The following is a 19,033-nucleotide window of genomic DNA, read 5'->3' on the forward strand; positions in this document are numbered from 1 at the left end:
CTAACTTCGTTATGCAACACACTTTGAATCCACACTTAAATTTAAACACTTTTAAAACAATGGGTCAATTACTGTTTACCCCTCTTCCACCGTGCTGGACGTGGCTGTAAGGGCACTGCGGCCAACCAACAGCAATGACCCCGGTATAAAATCTCACCTGCCGCATCTCTGAAGCAATGAAAGCGAAGTGCCAATGGCACTGAAGAAAAGAGAACTGATGAATATACTTGGAAATAAAGGTGGCTGTAAAGTGTGAACACTACTCACGCAAACAATTTGTGCCACTTCACACACTACTCAGAAAAGATTTAAAAAAAAAAAAAAAAGGATATTGGCAAGTAGTTTAAAGAGAGTAGGGGCTGATGTTATTACCGTTTATTTAAATGAACACTAAGTTCTTTTTTAAGTCCACGTGAAGAGTTTTAATCTGTGGATTTTTAAAAGGTCATAAGTATTTCTTGTTTCGCTCCAATCATAAGCTGTAATAATTTCTTGACAAGGCACAAATTCTCTACACACAATTATCCACATGCAAAACAATCACACCACTTTTCATTTGAATGTTAACCCTCTTCCCTCCATCCCCTACCTGGGGCTCTTGTCCACTGTCATTGGGTTAGCCTACACGTTAATGATTCCCCAAACTAAATGCCAACTCTGAGCTCTCCTGACTTTACACCGTCTGTTATACATATAATAACAATAATTCCTGACATAGTACTGAGGTCTTATTATGTGGCCAGTACTATGATAAGTGCTTCACATACATCATTTCATTTCTTTTCACAATTCCTATGTGGTAAGTACTATTGGTGTCTGTACAAAAAATGAGACTTAGAGAAGTTAAATGTCCCAACACCACACAGCAAGTAACGGCTAGTAAGCGGAACAGCACTGAACAGGAATAGTCTGATTCCCGAAGTAGGACACCTTCCCACCATGCTAAACTGCTCTACTTGAGTGTCTAAAGAGTTATGTTAAGCATGTGAAGATGAAACTGATTTTCCCTCGCCCCTCACAAATAGGTTCCCAATCCTGTATTTCTGAACTGAGTGAATATTAACCCGTCCTCATCCAGTCACCCACATTAGAAATCTGGGACTCATCCTATGATCCCCAACGTTCAATTAATCACCAATTCCTACCAATTTTATGGCCTACATATTCTAAAAATCTGCACCTTCCACTACTATTAGGGTAGTTCCTACAATATAATGAAATCATCTGTTCACGTGCCCATCTCTCCCACTCAAGCTATAACATACCCCAGGGCAAGAACTCTTATTTTTTTAATAAAGTTTTTTTTTTTTTAATGTTTATTTTGAGAGAGGGATCAAGCACAAGCGGAGGAGGGGCAGAGAAAGAGGGACAGAAGATCCGAAGCAGGTTCTGCGCTGACAGCAGAGAGCCCGATGCGGGGCTTGAACCCATGGACTAGGAGATTACAACTTGAGCCAAAGTCGGACGCTTAACTGTATGAGCCACCCAGGCACTCCAAGAACTGTCTCTTATTTTTGTCTGACTACCTAACAACTAGTATAACATTTGACACAATAAATGTTTGTTAAACGAAAGTGAACAGCCACAGAGAAATTTCTCACGGGGGGGAAAGAAAAGGTGCCCACAATTTACGAGTGGTCTCTTTTGCTGAAATCATCCAAGAGATTCATTACATAAAATTCTTCTTTGTAACATTATACTGTCCCTAAGGCCTCTCTGCCACCTTTTCCCTACACAGTAGGTGAACAGTAGACATTCAGGGGTTTACAACTAAATGAACAAACTTAAAATCAGTGGAAAAATTACTAATAGGGTTCAGCTTTTTTTGTTTTTAAATACATGTGTGGACTCTCAGTCTGCTATTCCCACCTCATCACCCAATTAGGACAAAGCCACTCTTCTTCTAGAGCTGCGTAACACTACACGGCTCTTTCAGGCTTGCTGTCTATCAAGATTAGAAATTCAGGTCACAAATACTCTTCCTGGGGCACCTGTGTGGGTCAGTCGGTTGAGTGTCCCACTCTTGATCTCAGCTTAGATCTTGATCTCAGGGTCATGAGTTCAGGCCCAGTGTTGGGCTCCGTGTTGAACGTGGATCCTACTTAAAAACAAACAAACAAAACTCTTCCTAACACTCCAAGCTTATTTCTTGATTCCCCCTAATTTCTATATCCAAAATTATCTGAAACTCCATTTATTAGATCTCTAATTCTGGCTACCTACACACAAGTCCCAAAGCCTACCTGTTCCTCTGAATCATCTCCAAAACTCTACATAAATATAAATCCCAAGCCCCACTGAACTACATTCAGTCATCTCAGAAGATGGAGACCAATATAAATATAAATACATATACATAAATATAAATACATATGTATAAATACATACATATATTCTTTAAACACATATATGTATTTAAAGAATCTGTATTTTTATGAAGCTTACCGGGTCATTTTTACGCAACAGGTATTCCTTCTAACTTTAACTCCAAATTAATGCCTCTTGCTCTTAACTCACATTAGGCTAGGTTCCTTCCCTATCTTTATGCTCTTTTCCCAAATATTTAAGGCCCCATCTCATGTAGTCCCCCCAGTTTTGTTTTTTTTTTAATTTTTTTTTCAACGTTTATTTTTGGGACAGAGAGAGACAGAGCATGAACCTGGGAGGGACAGAGAGAGAGGGAGACACAGAATCGGAAACAGGCTCCAGGCTCTGAGCCATCAGCCCAGAGCCCGACGCGGGGCTCGAACTCAGGGACCGCGAGATCGTGACCTGGCTGAAGTCGGACGCTTAACCGACTGCGCCACCCAGGCGCCCCAGTCCCCCCACTTTTTAAAAGAGCTTCTTACAACTGTGGCCCCTTAAAATATGTAACCGCATTATGGGCATGTACATACACTCCCCTGCCCTTCCCCCCTCCCCACGCATACACACACATCTTTAAAGAACATAGAAAAAGGGGTACCTCGGTAGCTCAGGTAATGATCTCTCGGTTCATGAGTTTGAGCCCCACGTCAGGCTCTGTGCTGACAGATCAGAGCCTGGAGCCTTCTTCAGATTCTGTGTCTCCCTCTCTCTCTGCACCTCCCCCACTCTCTCTCTTTCACAAAATGAATAAACATTAGAAAAATTATGAAGAGCATAGGACGAACATGAACATAAATATACATTATAAAGAAAGAGAGTTTACTAAAAAAAAAAGAAAAAGAGTTTACTAACTCATTCAACAAAATTTTACCAGCTATCAACTAAAGGTCAATTTGTCTGGGCCTCGTTTTCTTTATCTGCAAAATAAGTACAATAATCTCTCCCCTGAGGGCTGCAGTAAGGTTGGATAGTAAATGTAGGTACTTTACCCCAAGGTTGCTTGAAAAACAGTAAGCAATAAAGTGCTCAAATGTTTGCAAAAATTACTACTGTTATTAAGTTAGTAAGCTGATAAGGTAAGTTGAGCCCTGACAGTCCTCTATATTAAAACGATGTCAAGTCAAATGGAGAAAAGGAGGAAGAGGCACACAGACCCAATATTCTAATGTGTGCTACAGCTGGAAAAAACTATGTTTTCCTAATATAATATTAAAAGCAAAGCTCAACAAAATTTTCTTAATACACAGAAAATACAGAATTCTCAATAGAAGAGACAGAACACAAAAGGGGGGGGCATAACATTTATTTGATGAAAAAGAAACTCCCGTTAAAGTAGAGCATCTGTGATGCTGTAGATAAAAGGATACAAAGGGAGGATTTTAAGCACCGTAGCCCATGATCGGATACGGTTTTTAAGATCTTTCCAACGGCAACGTGGAGAAAATGTTGAGTAGAGAAGAGATGGGAGGAAGGAAACCAGGTAAGAGGCTAATGACGTGATCTAAGGGTGCCTGGGAGAGACGTAGTAAGGCCTGGATTAAGCCACAATAGACAGGATAAAGAAGAAGCCCATCGTGAGATAACGAAACTGAGGTGAGGAGGAAGGAGAAGTAGAGAAATAGAGGCTTCTGGAAGATGTTAATCTCGTCAGACCGGGTGCCATTCACTAAGATAAGGTATAAAAAGAAATATAAATCTGAGGGAAGAGAGATTATATATGACTCAATTGAGGATTATTTACCTTAGTAAATGAAAAATTATATTCACATCAGAAAATATAATAGAAAAATCATTACATGACTGCCTCAATATGGCAATCGCTATATGGATGTGACAGATAATAAAATGAACCTGAACACTAGTCCAAAATGTTTATTTAGTACTTTAGGTTCCGGAGAACCTTTAGGTTCTGAGAAAATTTACTAATTAGTCTGTTCTTTGCTGCAAATCCTAAGGTAACGGTAAAAAAAAAAAAAAAAAAAAAGAAGGAAATCAGATCTTTTTCTTCGCTAAAATTATCAGCATACAAATTTCAAACCAGAGACTCAGCCAATTTCTAAACACCAACTGCTGCCTCATATTTCCCTTTTTCACCAAGGAACTAAAAGTACTTCACAGATGTTGCGACAGATCTTTCCCAGTGTTTTCCTGGAAACGTTTTAAGTCAGGTATTTAGGGAACCACAACTCTTTCAATTGACTAGCACTGAGGCCCTACAGAAATAGTGTTAGGATCCTTTAATTATAGGTATTACCGCGGGCAAGAAGACAGTGGGGAAGAAGGAAAAGGTTTTGGGAACAGAATAAACAAAGAAAAAATGGTGCCGGGAGAACGGAACTGGAAGGTATGGTCATTACGGTGAGGATGGGAACCGCCAACACATTACTTTGAGGGCACGTAAGCTGAATTGTTGCCAACTTTGGGCCTGCACTGAAAGGTCCCCTAATGGTCTAAACAGGAAGTTCAAATTTCAGCTGATTACAAAGCTGGAAAGGAAAAACGCAGGGAATCACACATACTCAGAATCACGTCTCGAAAATCCAGACACCAAGTGGCCTCTGGGACAAGAAAGGACCAATGGCTACCCTCCAAGTTCTGCACCAAACAGGTGTACTTTACAACTCCCTGACAAAGGTTACTGAAGCAGAAAATGCACTGTCAGGGTTTCTCTGACTTGTCGTGAGCCACCCCTAGAGCCAGGCACCCACTGGGACTCTTAGTATCCACACTCCGCAGCACTGACGTCTTTCAAAAAGAAAGAGCGTCAAGCTGCCTTTGTGAGGTGGAAGATGAACCTCAAAGGGGCAGTGACTGCCATCTTTCTTTGCTCGTGTACCCCCAGTTCCTACAATAGCGTCTAGCTCAATAAATCACCAATGAGACCGATTATAAATCCAAGGACACTTTTCAATCCTGTCTTACTTTGCTTCTCTGCAGCATCGGACACAGCTGACTTTTCGTGAATGGCTTCCTGTCTCACTCAGTAGAAGCGAAGATTTCACATCAGCCTTCAAGGCCTGCCCCTTTGCCCCACTTTTAATCTACTAAAGTGCTCTCTCCTTCACTCACTCTACTCTAGCCACACGGGTCTTCTTGCTAGTTCGTACTAAGCAGGCATGCCCAGCACGGGGTTTCTGCCCTTGTTGTTCCCTCTTCTGGGACTCTCCCAGCCACCCCTTCCCAACCCCTGTCCCTGTGAAGACGGCTTGCTCCCTCACCACTTTCAGGTCTCTACTCAAGTGTCACTATCTCTGTAAAGACTTCCCTAACTACCCTCCTTACAACCATCCTCCCCCAACCCCACTCTGGCACTCTCCACAGCAGTTATTATCATCTACCATGTTACATAATTTGACTTATTAACCTTGTTTACTGTTACGTCTTCCCCAACGAGCAGATGAGTTTTATAACGGCAGGGACTTTTGTCTGATTTACTGACCATCGTTTCCCCAGTGCCTAAAATATATAAGCCTAAAGACAAGGAGAGAGCAGAGGAAGAGGAAGCAAAGAAGGAAATTAGAATAGGGAAAACTGTTCCCTTCCTGTGACTTGCCTCTTCCCGTTTTATCCCTAATACTCTTTCTCTGACTCCTCTTCTCCTGCTTGCCCCCCCTTTGCAAGTATTCTCGGGGCTCTAACCTTCACACTCTTCTCCACGGAGCCTCTATGTGTACTCCTTGCAGAAACTCATCCATAAAAGAAAAAAGCAATGATTACCTAAGCGCTGACAACTCCCAAATCTTCTTCGGGACCACACTTCTTCCCTGACCCTAGACCCTCATAATCGGCCACCTGCTAGACACAACCCGACCACCTAAGTTCCTCTCCTCCATCCCCTACTTTCCTTCCATTTCTACTCATGCTGACCTACCTCACTATTCAAATCTCTTGATTAGACCATTACTCTGGGGAGAAGAGGAGTGTTATGGTTAAGAGAACAGGACTGGCATCAGAAAGATCTAGATTCGGGGCGCCTGGGTGGCCCAGTCGGTTGAGCGTCCGACTTCTGCTCAGGTCATGATCTCGCGGTTTGCGAGTTCAAGCCCTGCGTCAGGCTCTGTGCTGACAGCTCAGGGTCTGGAGCCTGATTCGGATTCTGTGTCTCCCTCTCTCTCTGCCCCTCCCCCACTCACATTGTCTCTCTCTCTCTCTCTCTCTCCTTCAAAAATAAATAAATATTTAAAAATTTAAAAAAAAGAAAGAAAGATCTGGATTCACGTTTCCACCTCTTACCTAGTAGAGCTAGCTGTTTGAGTCAGGACAAGATATTTAATCCTCTGCAGGCTGGGGTTTTCCCACCTGTCTAATGGGATAATATTAGTGAGTCAAAATGGCATTTTACATGGGGAAAAGCATTCAGGTGCTCCCCACAAACTATTGGTTCTTATTTTTAGTCATTCCCAGTTTTGCATATCTTTCCCTCTGTGTAACTGATAACATGTGTTTGTATACATACGTGTACGACCTTATTTTCTAATGACAAAATGGGTAGCAAGCTAAGAACAAACTAGGCGTTACTTTCGGAATAATTCACTTGAATCCTAGTGAGGTCAGATTTTCATAGGACACTCCAATCTTTAGTAAACTCTAGAAAGCAGTCTTCCGTATAGAACTTAGGAAAAACATTCTTCCATTACATTCTGTAAAGTTCCATTCACAAACAGCATGATATCATTCGACATCAACAGATGATGTCAGCCAAAGCACTGGAGCCTGGCAGGGAAAGGAGAAAGACTGTATAAAGAAGTGTCTCTGCTTCTTTCCCATTGTTTCTTGGCAAGACTATCTCATTATGGCAAAATTAGAGCTCCAAGTGATAGGCATAAGCTTGGAAATGGTCTTCCCGAAATTCAAATTCACACCCGACATCTTTAGTGGTACAGTTCGTAAACCAAATGTGACCAAAATAGGATGACATTCCTGAATTTTATAGCTATAAAGCCATTTAATCAGTACTCAGCCTCTGGTTAGTAAGCAATAATAATAAAAAACCTCACAATGACCATAAACTATACCAAAAAAAAAAATGCCACATATTATTTACTTATGTCAAAAAGAGATTTGGGGGAAGAAAAAGCTCTTAGAATTACTATGAGATTCATTTCTGATTTAATATTAATACATTTTAACAATTAGATTAAAACTAGAGAAGAAAAAAAATTACGTAATCTTTGGAATTAGACAAACCTTGGCTTCGATCTTGGCTCTACCTCTCATTAGATAATTGGGCAGATTACTTCAACTCTCCCAGTCTATTCCCTCATCTGTAAAGGTTGATAATGTACCCAATTGGCAAGGTTATTCAAGGAATTAGTGACAATTTTGTATAAAAAATGTATTTGTGAAATTGTAAGTACGGTAAAGAAATACTGCACAGTTGGCTCTAGAGACATAGAGTTGCTCAAGAAATGGTCATTATTACTTCCCAAATACAGCGGTCTCAACACAGAACAAGACAATCGTTACATGCGACTACAATCAGTTCTTGATCACAGCGACTAAACTGCTAAATTCAAAACAGCTAAGTAAACTCAAAGCAATTCATTTTTAGTTTTGAAATACAATCATTTTTGCAGTAAATTTGCCATGCCCAAGTGAAGGCTACGCATACTAGTATAATAATGCAATAGGCTATGTTCATATCAATCTTTTAAGACTAAGCCATGACTTAAGAAAATATTACAGTAAACGCAGTGATCAGAATGTAGAACGAGCTCCAAATCTATCGTGCTTAATGCTACATAACCGGTGTCTGTACGATGCCTGGCACGTAACTGGGACCTGGTAAACATTTGTTTCATTACAGTCTGTCTATAGCCACTTAAGATTATTCCAGAGTACTGGTGGTCCGATGCTAGAAAAATAATTCAAAGTAATAAAAGAGCACAACTTGAGAAGTAATTTTAACGGAAAATTAAATGTTGCTTCTTAAAAAGTCGTAAGAGGACCTGGCTAAACCATCAGCATAGGCCCACTGTGAAAAGCTACTATATAATATACATTCAGAACTTTGGAACCAGGACAAGAACCTGATCTGATGCATACCTCAGCCCTCTTTTCCACCTCTGCATTTTCTACTAGTTTGGTTATTTACTTAATTAGCCTTCTGTTTTCAAACTTTAAGTACCAGCAACTTGAAGAATTACAGAGTTGCTTTACTATTCTTCTCTTTAAAAAAAAGATTTTTTTTATGGGACGCCTGGGTGGCTCGGTCGGTTAGGCGTCCGACTTCGGCTCAGGTCATGATCTCACAGTCCCTGAGTTCGAGCCCCTCGTCGGGCTCTGTGCTGACAGCTCAGAGCCTGGAGCCTGTTTCAGATTCTGTGTCTCCCTCTCTCTCTGACCCTCCCCTGTTCATGCTCTCTCTCTGTCTCAAAAATAAATAAACGTTAAAAAAACTTAAAAAAAAAGATTTTTTTGAAAGGCATTAGTTTTTAGCGTCTTCAATTTTACTATAGTATGCGCAGTCAAAAACAAGCTCCAACAAAAATCCGTGACATCTAACAAAGGTTTGTGAAACATTTTAATGGCACAGACCTCAAACTCTGCATGGAACAAATGAAGATAACGCACGTCTGCTATTTTTCTAAATGAATGGTAACTTTAGGATGTGAGGCAACTGAACAATGGTTTCAGGAAAACACGAAGTCAAGATTCACAGTGGGTCCCTCTTCCCTGTGTTGTTAGGCGCCCAGAGGTCTTCAAATCATGTTATTCAAGTCTTGTCTCGGTTTGCTTTCTCCCTCCCAAGGCTGAAGCTGAACTTAATTGCTGGTAACGTAATTCGGTAACATTCTGATGCTATTCCCTTCAGTTTTAACATTTGTAATGGAATTATAAGAATATTGTGTGTTCTTAAAAGTAAATGCCTTTCGCACCCAAATGTTAAGCATAGGATTTAATAAGCTCAACTAAAAAAGAGTTTCACCGGACACTTTAAAATATGGGATGCCATTTTTTTCTTCTCCGTAACTCCTCTGTCAAACTATTCACACTAAAGACAATGAAGTTTTGAAGCACAGAGACGGAATGCCAAATGTAAACGACTGGAGACCGAGACAAGCAAGTGAGATGGAGCAGAGCGCTGATCGCAGCGTCTCCAAAACTTCCATCAAGAATCTGTGACATGGGACAATTCAGCGTGAACAAGGAAAAGCTTACACAGTACCGGAATGCTGGTTGGAGGACCCACCCGTTTTCCGGTCTATGGGCGGCGAATGGCTGAAAGCAGCTGGAGCTAAAACAGCCCCAGTTCTGCCCCCCAAAGAGTGTAGCGCTAGAGGGCGGCGACCCATTTCATGGGACTTAACCCCCAGCAGCCCAAATCATCCAGACCCCGACACCCAGGGCTGAAGCGAGACTGCCACTCCCGTAGGTACAGGAGGCCTCCGCACCCACCTCGGCCCAAACTGCCCCTACCCTCCCAGACTAGGCCCGGGCAGGGCCCTCGGGCCTGGGGCCGGGCCCCCGCGCGGCCGGTCCTTAGCCCCGGTCGGGCCAGCCGAGCTCCCATCGCCTCGTCCCTCTGCCGGCTCAGACCATGGCCAGTGGCGAACAGCTCTCTGCGTCCGACTACCTTGGTCGTACGGATGTGCTCCATTTCGAGGAGACGGCCGCCGGCAGCCAGCCTCACGGGCGTACCATGGAGCGACAGAACCCCGGGCGGACACAACCACCCAGGTCCGGCAGGAACTATCAGCCGGCCAGCGCCGCGGCCCGTCAGCCCGCCCCCTCAGCCCGCCCCCTGGCAGCGTCAACCGCGCAGGCGCAGCCGGCGTGCGCCGTCTCCAAGAAACACTTCCCCAAACCGGCGGCCGCGAAGGGGGCGGGGACCGGTGGGGCAGAGCGTCCTCTGGGGGAGAGCGGCGTCTCCTTCTTCTGAGCCGCCGTAGATCCTACAGCGCCCCCTGCTTGTGGAGGCTCGCCAACCCCTAGCAGAAGGCGTCCCTCTATCGGGCAGTTGGCCAAGGACAATAATGGAGGCGAGCTCGGTGGTTCATAGACTTTTCTTTGCTCAGGAATGGACTGTGTGGACGTCCTTGTGCGAAGAGAATTTAGTGGGTGAGGGCGAGACAAGACGTCACTGAAGTCCATTACCCTGCCAGTGGACAGCACCAAATTTCAATACTTTCTCTTTAGGTGCGGTTGTACTAGAATCTGTTCCAAGGAAATCATCAAATATATTTAGCGTAGCCTTATTTGAAACAATCAAAATTCCCCATACTACAGAATTAGTTATATAAAAGTGTAGTATGTCCATAAACACCAGAATCCATTTAAAAATTATGCGGTAGATCCTAACAAGTAAAAGCTGAACAAACTTGAAAATCATCAACTTTCCCTAGACCTGCAAGAGAACTGAGGTCACCGGGAATACCACTGCCCCAGAATTAGAGACAGGCAGGCAAATACAGACGATCACAACTAAAGGAAACAAACCCACAAGCATCAACCTTCCTGGGCACCAATGCCAGGCAGTTTCTTTTACCTAGTAAATCATGTCTAAATATCCAGAAAAACTTACAAGACATACTAAAGGGCAGAAAACAGTGTGAAGAGACACAGCAAGCATCAAAACCAGACTTGGATATGACAGGGATGTTGGAATTATCAGACTGCAAATTTAAAACAATTGGGTTAATATGGGAAAGGGTCGTATTTATCTGGACAAAGGAGACAACACGCAAGAACGGATGGGCAATGGAAACAGGGAGACGAGAGTCCTAAGTAAAAACCAAAAAGAGATAGTAGAGATAAAGAACACTGCAACAAAAATGAAGAATGCCTTTGATGGCGTTGTTAGTGGTCTGGACATGGCTGAGGAAAGACATCTCTTTCCTCGGAGAGCTTGAGAATATTTCAAAAACTAAAACTTCCAAAACTAAAACACAAAGAAAACAAAGACTGAAAAAAAAAAAACCAGAACAGAATATCCAAGAACTGCAGGACATCTACAAAAGGTGTAGTATACATGTAAAGAACATCTGAAGAGGAAAGAAAGGAACAGAAGCAAGTATTTGGAACAATAATGTCTGAAAATTTCCCCCGGTTTAATGTTATATGTCAAACCTCAGACCCAGTAAGCTCAGAGAACACCAAGCAGGATAGATGTCAGAGAAACTACACATCATTCTCAAACTATAGAAAATCAAAGATAGAGACAAAAAGTCCTGAAGAAGCCAGAGGAAAAGAATAGTTTACCTATGGAGAAGCAAAGGTAAGTATCACATTTGACTTCTCTTCAGATGTGAAGAGACCGCACAAGCAAGAAGAGAGCAAAGTGAAATAAAGACTTTCTTAGGTAAATAAAAATTGAGCAGATTTGTTGCCGATCGAGCTGCCTTGGAAAAAATTGTTAAAAGAAGTTCTTCAGAGAGAAGGAAAATGATACAGGTCAGAAATTTGGATCTACATAAAGAAAGGAAGAACATTAGAGAAGGAATAAGTGAAAGTGAAATAAAAACATTTCCTTATTCTTTTTTTTTTTTAATTTTTTTTTCAACGTTTTTATTTATTTTTGGGACAGAGAGAGACAGAGCATGAACGGGGGAGGGGCAGAGAGAGAGGGAGACACAGAATCGGAAACAGGCTCCAGGCTCTGAGCCATCAGCCCAGAGCCCGACGCGGGGCTCGAACTCACGGACCGCGAGATCGTGACCTGGCTGAAGTCGGACGCTTAACTGACTGCGCCACCCAGGCGCCCCTCCTTATTCTTTATTGATCTAATAATAAACATTTTGTTCAAAATAATAGCAACAATGTATTTGAGTGTGTGTGTGTGTGTGTGTGTGTGTGTGTGTGTGTGCGCGCACGCACGCACACATGCTTAATGTATAAGTGAAATGAAGGACAGCAATGACAGGGATGGGAGGGAGGAAGGAGGAATTAGGATTATTTTGTTATAAAGTACTTGCACTACCAAAAAAATTTATGCTGTAGAGGAATATTACATAACAAAAATGTTGATGCTGTATTACTGAGTGGAAAATAAGCTGGTTATGGAATGATAAGATCAATGTGACTGTTCCGTAATTTTTATGTATACAAACAAAAAGGTTACATTTCTAGATGGGAGGATTGCAGGTGGTTTTTGTAATTCCTCTATTTCAGTGTTTCTCAGCCTCCAGTGATTTTGCCCCTCAGGAGATATCTGGCCATACCCGGAGATATTTTTGGTTGTCACAACTGGGTGCATGGGTGGAGACGCTACTGACATCTAGTGGGTAGAGGCTAGGTTTGCTGCTGAACATCCTACAATGCATACCTACAGACACACACCTAGCAAAGAATTATCCAGAAACATGTCAATAGCGAAGAGATGGAGAAACCCTGCTTTACAGTTTCCCGATGTTCTATACTAAGCAGGTTTTTAAATTTTTTTTTTTAACGTTTATTTATTTTTGAGAGATACAGACACAGAGTGCGAGCAGGGGAAGGGCAGAGAGAGAGGGAGACACAGAATCTGAAGCAGGCTCCAGGCTCTGAGCTGTCAGCACAGAGCCCGACGTGGGACTCGAACCCACGGACTGCGAGATCATGACCTGAGCCGAAGTCAAACGCCTAACTGACTGGGCCACCCAGGCACCCCTATACTAAACAGTTTTGATGCAATTTGAGTTTCGGGTTTAAGAGTGAATGCTAAGAAAGAATTCTTGAGATGTTTCTGGTGCAAAAAGGTGATTTTATTATAGCACAGGCACAGGACCTATGGGCAAAAAGAGCTGTACTGGGGTTGTGAGGAGTTACTGACTATATACTTTTTAATTAGTGGGGGTTAATGATAGTGTAATGCTCTAAAGAATGTGGAAGCAAGGCTTTCAGGACCTTGAGGGGCTAGCTGCTGTTAGGATAAGGTTACCTTTAGTCTTTTTTTTAAATTTTTTTTAACGTTTATTTATTTTTGAGACAGAGAGAGATAGAGCCTGAACGGGGGAGGGTCAGAGAGAGGGAGACACAGAATCTGAAACAGGCTCCAGGCTCTGAGCGGTCAGCACAGAGCCCGACGCGGGGCTCGAACTCACGGACTGCGAGATCATGACCTGAGCCGAAGTCAGACGCTTAACCGACCAAGCCACCCAGGCGCCCCTAGTCTTTTAATAAAACGTAAACACTAAGGCACACTCTGCATGTTTCACTTATCAGTGGGCTGCAAGCTGTAAGGAAATTTAAGCTACATTTCTCTCGCCCTTGTTTCCCTTGTCAGTTTCACTTGTTGTAACTAGAAAATGCTGCTTGTAAAACATCATTATAATTTTTACATCATCTTTCTTACCATGTTTGATGTTCTAGGTTTTTTCTTCTTTCTCTTTTTTAATGTTTATTTATATTTGGGGGGGTAGGGGGTGTGGGAAGGGGCAGAGGGAGAGAGAGACAGAATCTGAAGCAGGCTCCAGGCTCTGAGCTATCAGCACAGAGCCCTATGTGGGGCCCAAACTCATGAGCCCTGAGATCATGACCTGAGCTGAAGTTGGATGCTTAACTGACTGAGCTACCCAGGTGCCCCTACATTTGCTTTTCTGGTTAAGAATTTGCCAGCATTTCATTCACTTATTTAATTCAACTTGTCTTGGTGTTGCTTTGTCTTATTTTGGTTTGTTTTTTTTGAGTGCCTGCTGTGTTTCAGACAGATTACCAAAGCAAGTGAGATGTTCGTTAAGCACAGCAGTCTTTGTGGTGAAATTACTTACTCCTGTAAGGTAAGTATGAAATAAGATTGAGCAACCTAGAAACCAGTCTTGGTACAGTAGCACATACAAAAGAAACACAAATCCTGCTTCCAACAAGAAAGAAAGAAAGAAATAAGAAAGAAAGAAAGAAAGAAAGAAAGAAAGAAAGAAAGAAAGAAAGAAAGAAAGAAAAAGAAGGAAAGAAAGAAAGAAAGAAAGAAAGAAAGAAAGAAAGAAAGAAAGAAAAAGAAAACACATTGAAAATTAATGTAGGTCCTTACTGAAGACCTTTTGGGAGATGAGAATAGGGCAAATTATATTGAGTGACACACATCACGACTTCCTTAATAAAACCTCTTTTTATTATTTTTCCCATGTTTTTGTCATTTTCCCCACTTCCTGTTCCCAGTTTACCCTCACATATCAGGTTATCTATCCTCCACCTCCTTTTCTCTTGTCATTTCTCACTTTTTCTCTCTTACCGATTCTAATAGAGAGGGAATAACAATGATAACACTTACTACCTGATAATCAGGAGTCAGAAAGTGTACCGGATGCTTTGCCTGTATTCTGAGGAAAATACTTTCCTCAGTTTAAAGATGAGGAAAGTAAAATACAATGAAGTAACTTGCCCAGTATCATGCAACAGAGAAAGCCTAGATCCATGATGTGAAGCCAGACAGTCTGACTCTAGAGTCTGTATTATTAATAATTATTCTATATTGATTTTCCACAATCCATATAGATGTTCCATTTATGATAATATGATAGGCTAGGAAATGACCATGCCTTAAAAAAAAAAAGACTTAAAATAACAGGCAAAGTAGAAATCAAGTTCTGTAAAGCACCAGGTAACAGACAAGATAGTGAGGCCTTACCGTGCAAACTATAAGGGAAAGTATATACCCAGAGAGGTAAGCAGGAAACTGGAAATGTGGCAAAAAGGCCATTTCCAAACCAGGTGCCCTTAAAGGATGCAAAATTCAGAAGTCAAAATCTCAGGCCCACCCAGGTGGGGAGTTTAATGAGGCGCTCTCTCCCTACGTAAAGCCAGGGCCGTATGGAAACTCAACCAACCCAAACCCTAGAATATAGCAGGAAATTTGCATTAACACGGAGAAAAGAAGGGGGTGCAATAATTGCCCATCTTGAAAATATTACAGCCACAAAAAGGTTATTAGATGGATGTACAACCTAGATTCATACCACCTAAAAAAACTTACCCCAAATGTCAAGCTGTGAATGCAGTTGAAAGTACCTGGAATCAGTAATGCCTAGGAAGCTTTTTACAATAAACACAAATCCTTTTATAGTGAATTCTACTTCTGTGGGTTTCAAATAATTCTCACAATTAGTTTTCAAAGGAAAGCTGTGGTGATTCGTCAGAGTAAAAAATACGTACGTAGTACACAAGGAAACAATTCTCAGGAGATAATTGGCAGTTAATGCAATAGCAATAAAAGATTTTATAATTATCAGGCTTTGTTTCTAAAACAACTATGCTCATTTTGTTTAAAGAAATGAGACATTTAAAATATCTGCAGTATAGGGGGAAATAATTAAAAGAAAATTTTTTTTTGTTTACTTAGTTTTGAGAGAGACAGAGACAGAGACAGAGCAAGAGCAGGGGAAGGGTAGAGAGAGAGGGAGACACTGAATCCGAAGCAGGCTCCAGGCTCTGAGCTGTCAGCACAGAGCCCAACGCGAGGCTTGAGCCCAGGAACTGTGAGATCATGACCTGGGCCGAAGTCGGTTGCTTAACTGTCTGAGCCACCCAAGCGCCCCGGGGGAAAATAATTTCTGAATGATATAGCAAATATGAAGAACCAAATATAACTTCTATAAATTAAATACAAAAATTGGAATGGAAAGCTCATTGGATGGGTTTAACAGATTAAACAAATTAGAAGAAATAATTAGAAAACCAGAAGTTACTAAAAAATTATCCACAAAGGAAAGGAGTACAGAGAGACAAAAAGATTATAAATATGACAAAAGATTCAGGAAAAATGAAGGAAAGAGTGCAAAGATCTAACATAAACCTAATCACAGTTTCACAAGAATAAGAGAGAGAAGAAGAGAGACTGGGCAAAAATAACATTTGATGAGATAATGCCTGATTTTTTTTTTTTTTTTTTTTTTTTTTTTAGAATGCATGGAAGACACCGATCCACAGAATAAAGAAGCCTACAAATTCCAAGTTTGATAAAAAGACATCCATGTCTAGATACATGATAGCGAACTACAGATTCCCTATGGTGACTTTGTTATGGCAACACCAAAGACAAAAATGGAGATCTTAAAAGCATCCAGAGGAAAAGTACAAATTACCTCCAGTAGATCCGTAATTACATTTACAGTTGACTTCTTATCAGCAATAGTAGAAGGCATGTAACATTGCAATGGTATCTGCCATTTACTGGAAGAAACAACCAATAATCTAAAATACTTTTTGCAGGGGTGCCTGGCTGGCTCAATTGGTAATGTGACTCGTGATCTCAGGGTTGTAAGTTTGAGCCCCATGTTCAGTGTAGAGATTACTTAATAATAAAATCTTTAAAAAATCAAATAAAATAGGGAAGCCTGGGTGGCTCAGTCAGTTAAGCGTCCAAGTCTTGATTTCGGCTCAGGTCATGATCTCATGGTTCATGAGTTCCTGCCCCACCTGGGGTTCCATGCTGACAGTGCAGAGCCTACTTGGGATTCTCTCCCCGCCCCCCGTCCCTCTCCCACTCTCTCTCTCTCAAAATAAATAAATAAACTTAAAAAAAATTTTTTTTAAATTTTTTTTCCCAACGTTTCTTTATTTTTGGGACAGAGAGAGACAGAGCATGAACGGGGGAGGGGCAGAGAGAGAGGGAGACACAGAATCGGAAACAGGCTCCAGGCTCTGAGCCATCAGCCCAGAGCCTGACGCGGGGCTCGAACTCACGGACGGCGAGATCGTGACCTGGCTGAGGTCGGATGCTTCACCGACTGCGCCACCCAGGCGCCCCTTAAAAAATTTTTTTAATGGGAAATAAATCACTTAAAAAATAAAATACTTTTTCCAGGAAAAAATATCTTTCAAAAAATGAAAGTAGGGGGAAAAAACTCAGACATCTTCCAAAAGACAAAAACAGAAAGACTGAGTTTGCCATGATCCATATTACAGCAAATTCTAAATTGTATTTCAGAATAGGGAAAATGATCACAGATGGGAGATCTAAGATACAAAAGAAATGAAGATTCTTTTTTTTTTTTTTACATTTATTTATTTTTGAGACAGAGAGAGAGCATGAACAGGGGAGGGTCAGAGAAAGAGGGAGACACAGAATCTGAAACAGGCTCCAGGCTCTGAGCTGTCAGCACAGAGCCTGACGCAGGGCTCGAACCCATGACCGTGAGATCATGACCTAAGCCGAAGTCTTAACCGACTGAGCCACCAGGCGCCCCGAAAATTCTTTTTAACATAAAGAAATGAGAGGCGCCTGGATGGCTCAGCCAGTTAAGCTTCTGTGTTTGGCTCAGATCATGATCTCATAGTTTCGTGAGTGGAGCCCCGCATCCGGCCCTGTGCTGACAGTTCAGAGGCTGGAGCCTGCTTCAGATTCTGTGTCTCTCTCCCCATCTTTCTGCCTGCCTCCCCCACAAACTCATGCTTTGTCTCTGTCTCTCAAAAATAAATGTTAAAAAAATTTTCAAACACAGAAATGAGTAAATGTAAATAAACACGAACTGCTTAAAGCAATAATAAAGTTTTGCTAAGTTGAACAATAATTCAAATACATGAGTTAGGAGTGACATAAAGTATCCTAGTATCCTTGCATTACCTTGGAAAAGAGTGGGAGTGCTGGTTAACTTTAGCCTTAAAAAGTTGTGTTTATATGTTTTATTTGCTAGAGTAACTGCTAACATAATAGAAACAGCATGTAAGTTCCAATGTAGGTGAAAATGGAATTTTAAAAAGATATATTTGCCACAGCATAAAAAGAATATTAGGTGTCAACAAATTTAACAAAATATGTGTAAGATATTTATAAAGCATGTCACAAAACTCCATAAATGGATGGATAATAGGTATACAGATATGCAATCTCAATCTTCTCCCTCTCTCTCCACACACACACACACACACACACACATACACACACACACACACACACACACACACACACGCCTAAATAAATGGGAGGGTACACTACATTCATGGAATAGAAAACTCATTTTTAAAATATATCAATTCTTCCCAAACTACTCTATCTACAAATTCAGCGTATGCCCAATCACTATCCTAACAGTCTTGGTGTGCGTCTGTATTTTGGGTGTGGTGGGGAGTTGTCAGTACATATGTGTGATAAGCTGATTTTACAATATATATGGGAATGTAGAGGGCTAAAAATAAGTTTGAGGAAGAACAATAAAGCAAGATTTTCCCAAAGGGATTTTGGAGACATTATACATTTACAGTAACTTAGGTAGTGTGTTGCAAGAATAGGGCGGATAGGCTTGTGGAACAGAATGAAAGTCCAGAAATAAACCCACATATATAGATCTTTGATTTATTAAAAATGTGATACTGGGGATCAGTGTGGGGAAACCCTCTTTTCAGTAAATAGGGCTGAGAAACTTTGGTTTCTATATAGGTATCTATATGGGTAAAAAGATGAAATTTGATCCTTACCCCACACTATGCATTCCCATGTTGATTAAAGACTCAGATGCAAAAAAGCAGCATAACAGACTTATGGAGGTTAGGTGAGAATAGTCTCATGACTTTATTATGGAGAAAAATATTTAAATAAGACCATAAAAAATTTACATAGTAAATTGAACTACATTTAAATTGTATATTTCTATTCCTAAGAAAAAAAGACAATAAGGCAGTACAAAGCAATCCAGTGAGTATAAGAGACATTTTTTTTTTAATTTTTTTTTTCAACGTTTATTTATTTTTGGGACAGAGAGAGACAGAGCATGAATGGGGGAGGGGCAGAGAGAGAGGGAGACACAGAATCGGA

General features: G+C 41.2%; 1 protein-coding gene across 5 annotated transcripts in view; it reads right to left on the reverse strand.

The window, feature by feature from the left end:
* Positions 1 to 19,033, reverse strand: part of MTMR6 (myotubularin related protein 6) — a 50,900-nt gene that overhangs the window by 29,380 nt on the left and 2,487 nt on the right. For 2 of the 5 annotated variants that reach the window (XM_043575409.1, XM_043575376.1), the window contains exon 1: positions 9,944 to 10,105. The exons of 1 other annotated variant lie outside the window; for it this stretch is intronic. In XM_043575409.1, the coding sequence (XP_043431344.1) occupies positions 9,944 to 9,967 (24 nt within the window). In that variant the 5' untranslated portion in view covers positions 9,968 to 10,105. Of the gene's footprint in view, positions 1 to 9,943; positions 10,172 to 19,033 lie in introns of those variants that run through there. 2 more of the 5 variants (XM_043575398.1, XM_043575387.1) reach the window with 2 other exon arrangements.

Source organism: Prionailurus bengalensis, chromosome A1 (genome assembly GCF_016509475.1).
Source record: "Prionailurus bengalensis isolate Pbe53 chromosome A1, Fcat_Pben_1.1_paternal_pri, whole genome shotgun sequence".
Lineage (NCBI taxonomy): Eukaryota > Metazoa > Chordata > Mammalia > Carnivora > Felidae > Prionailurus > Prionailurus bengalensis.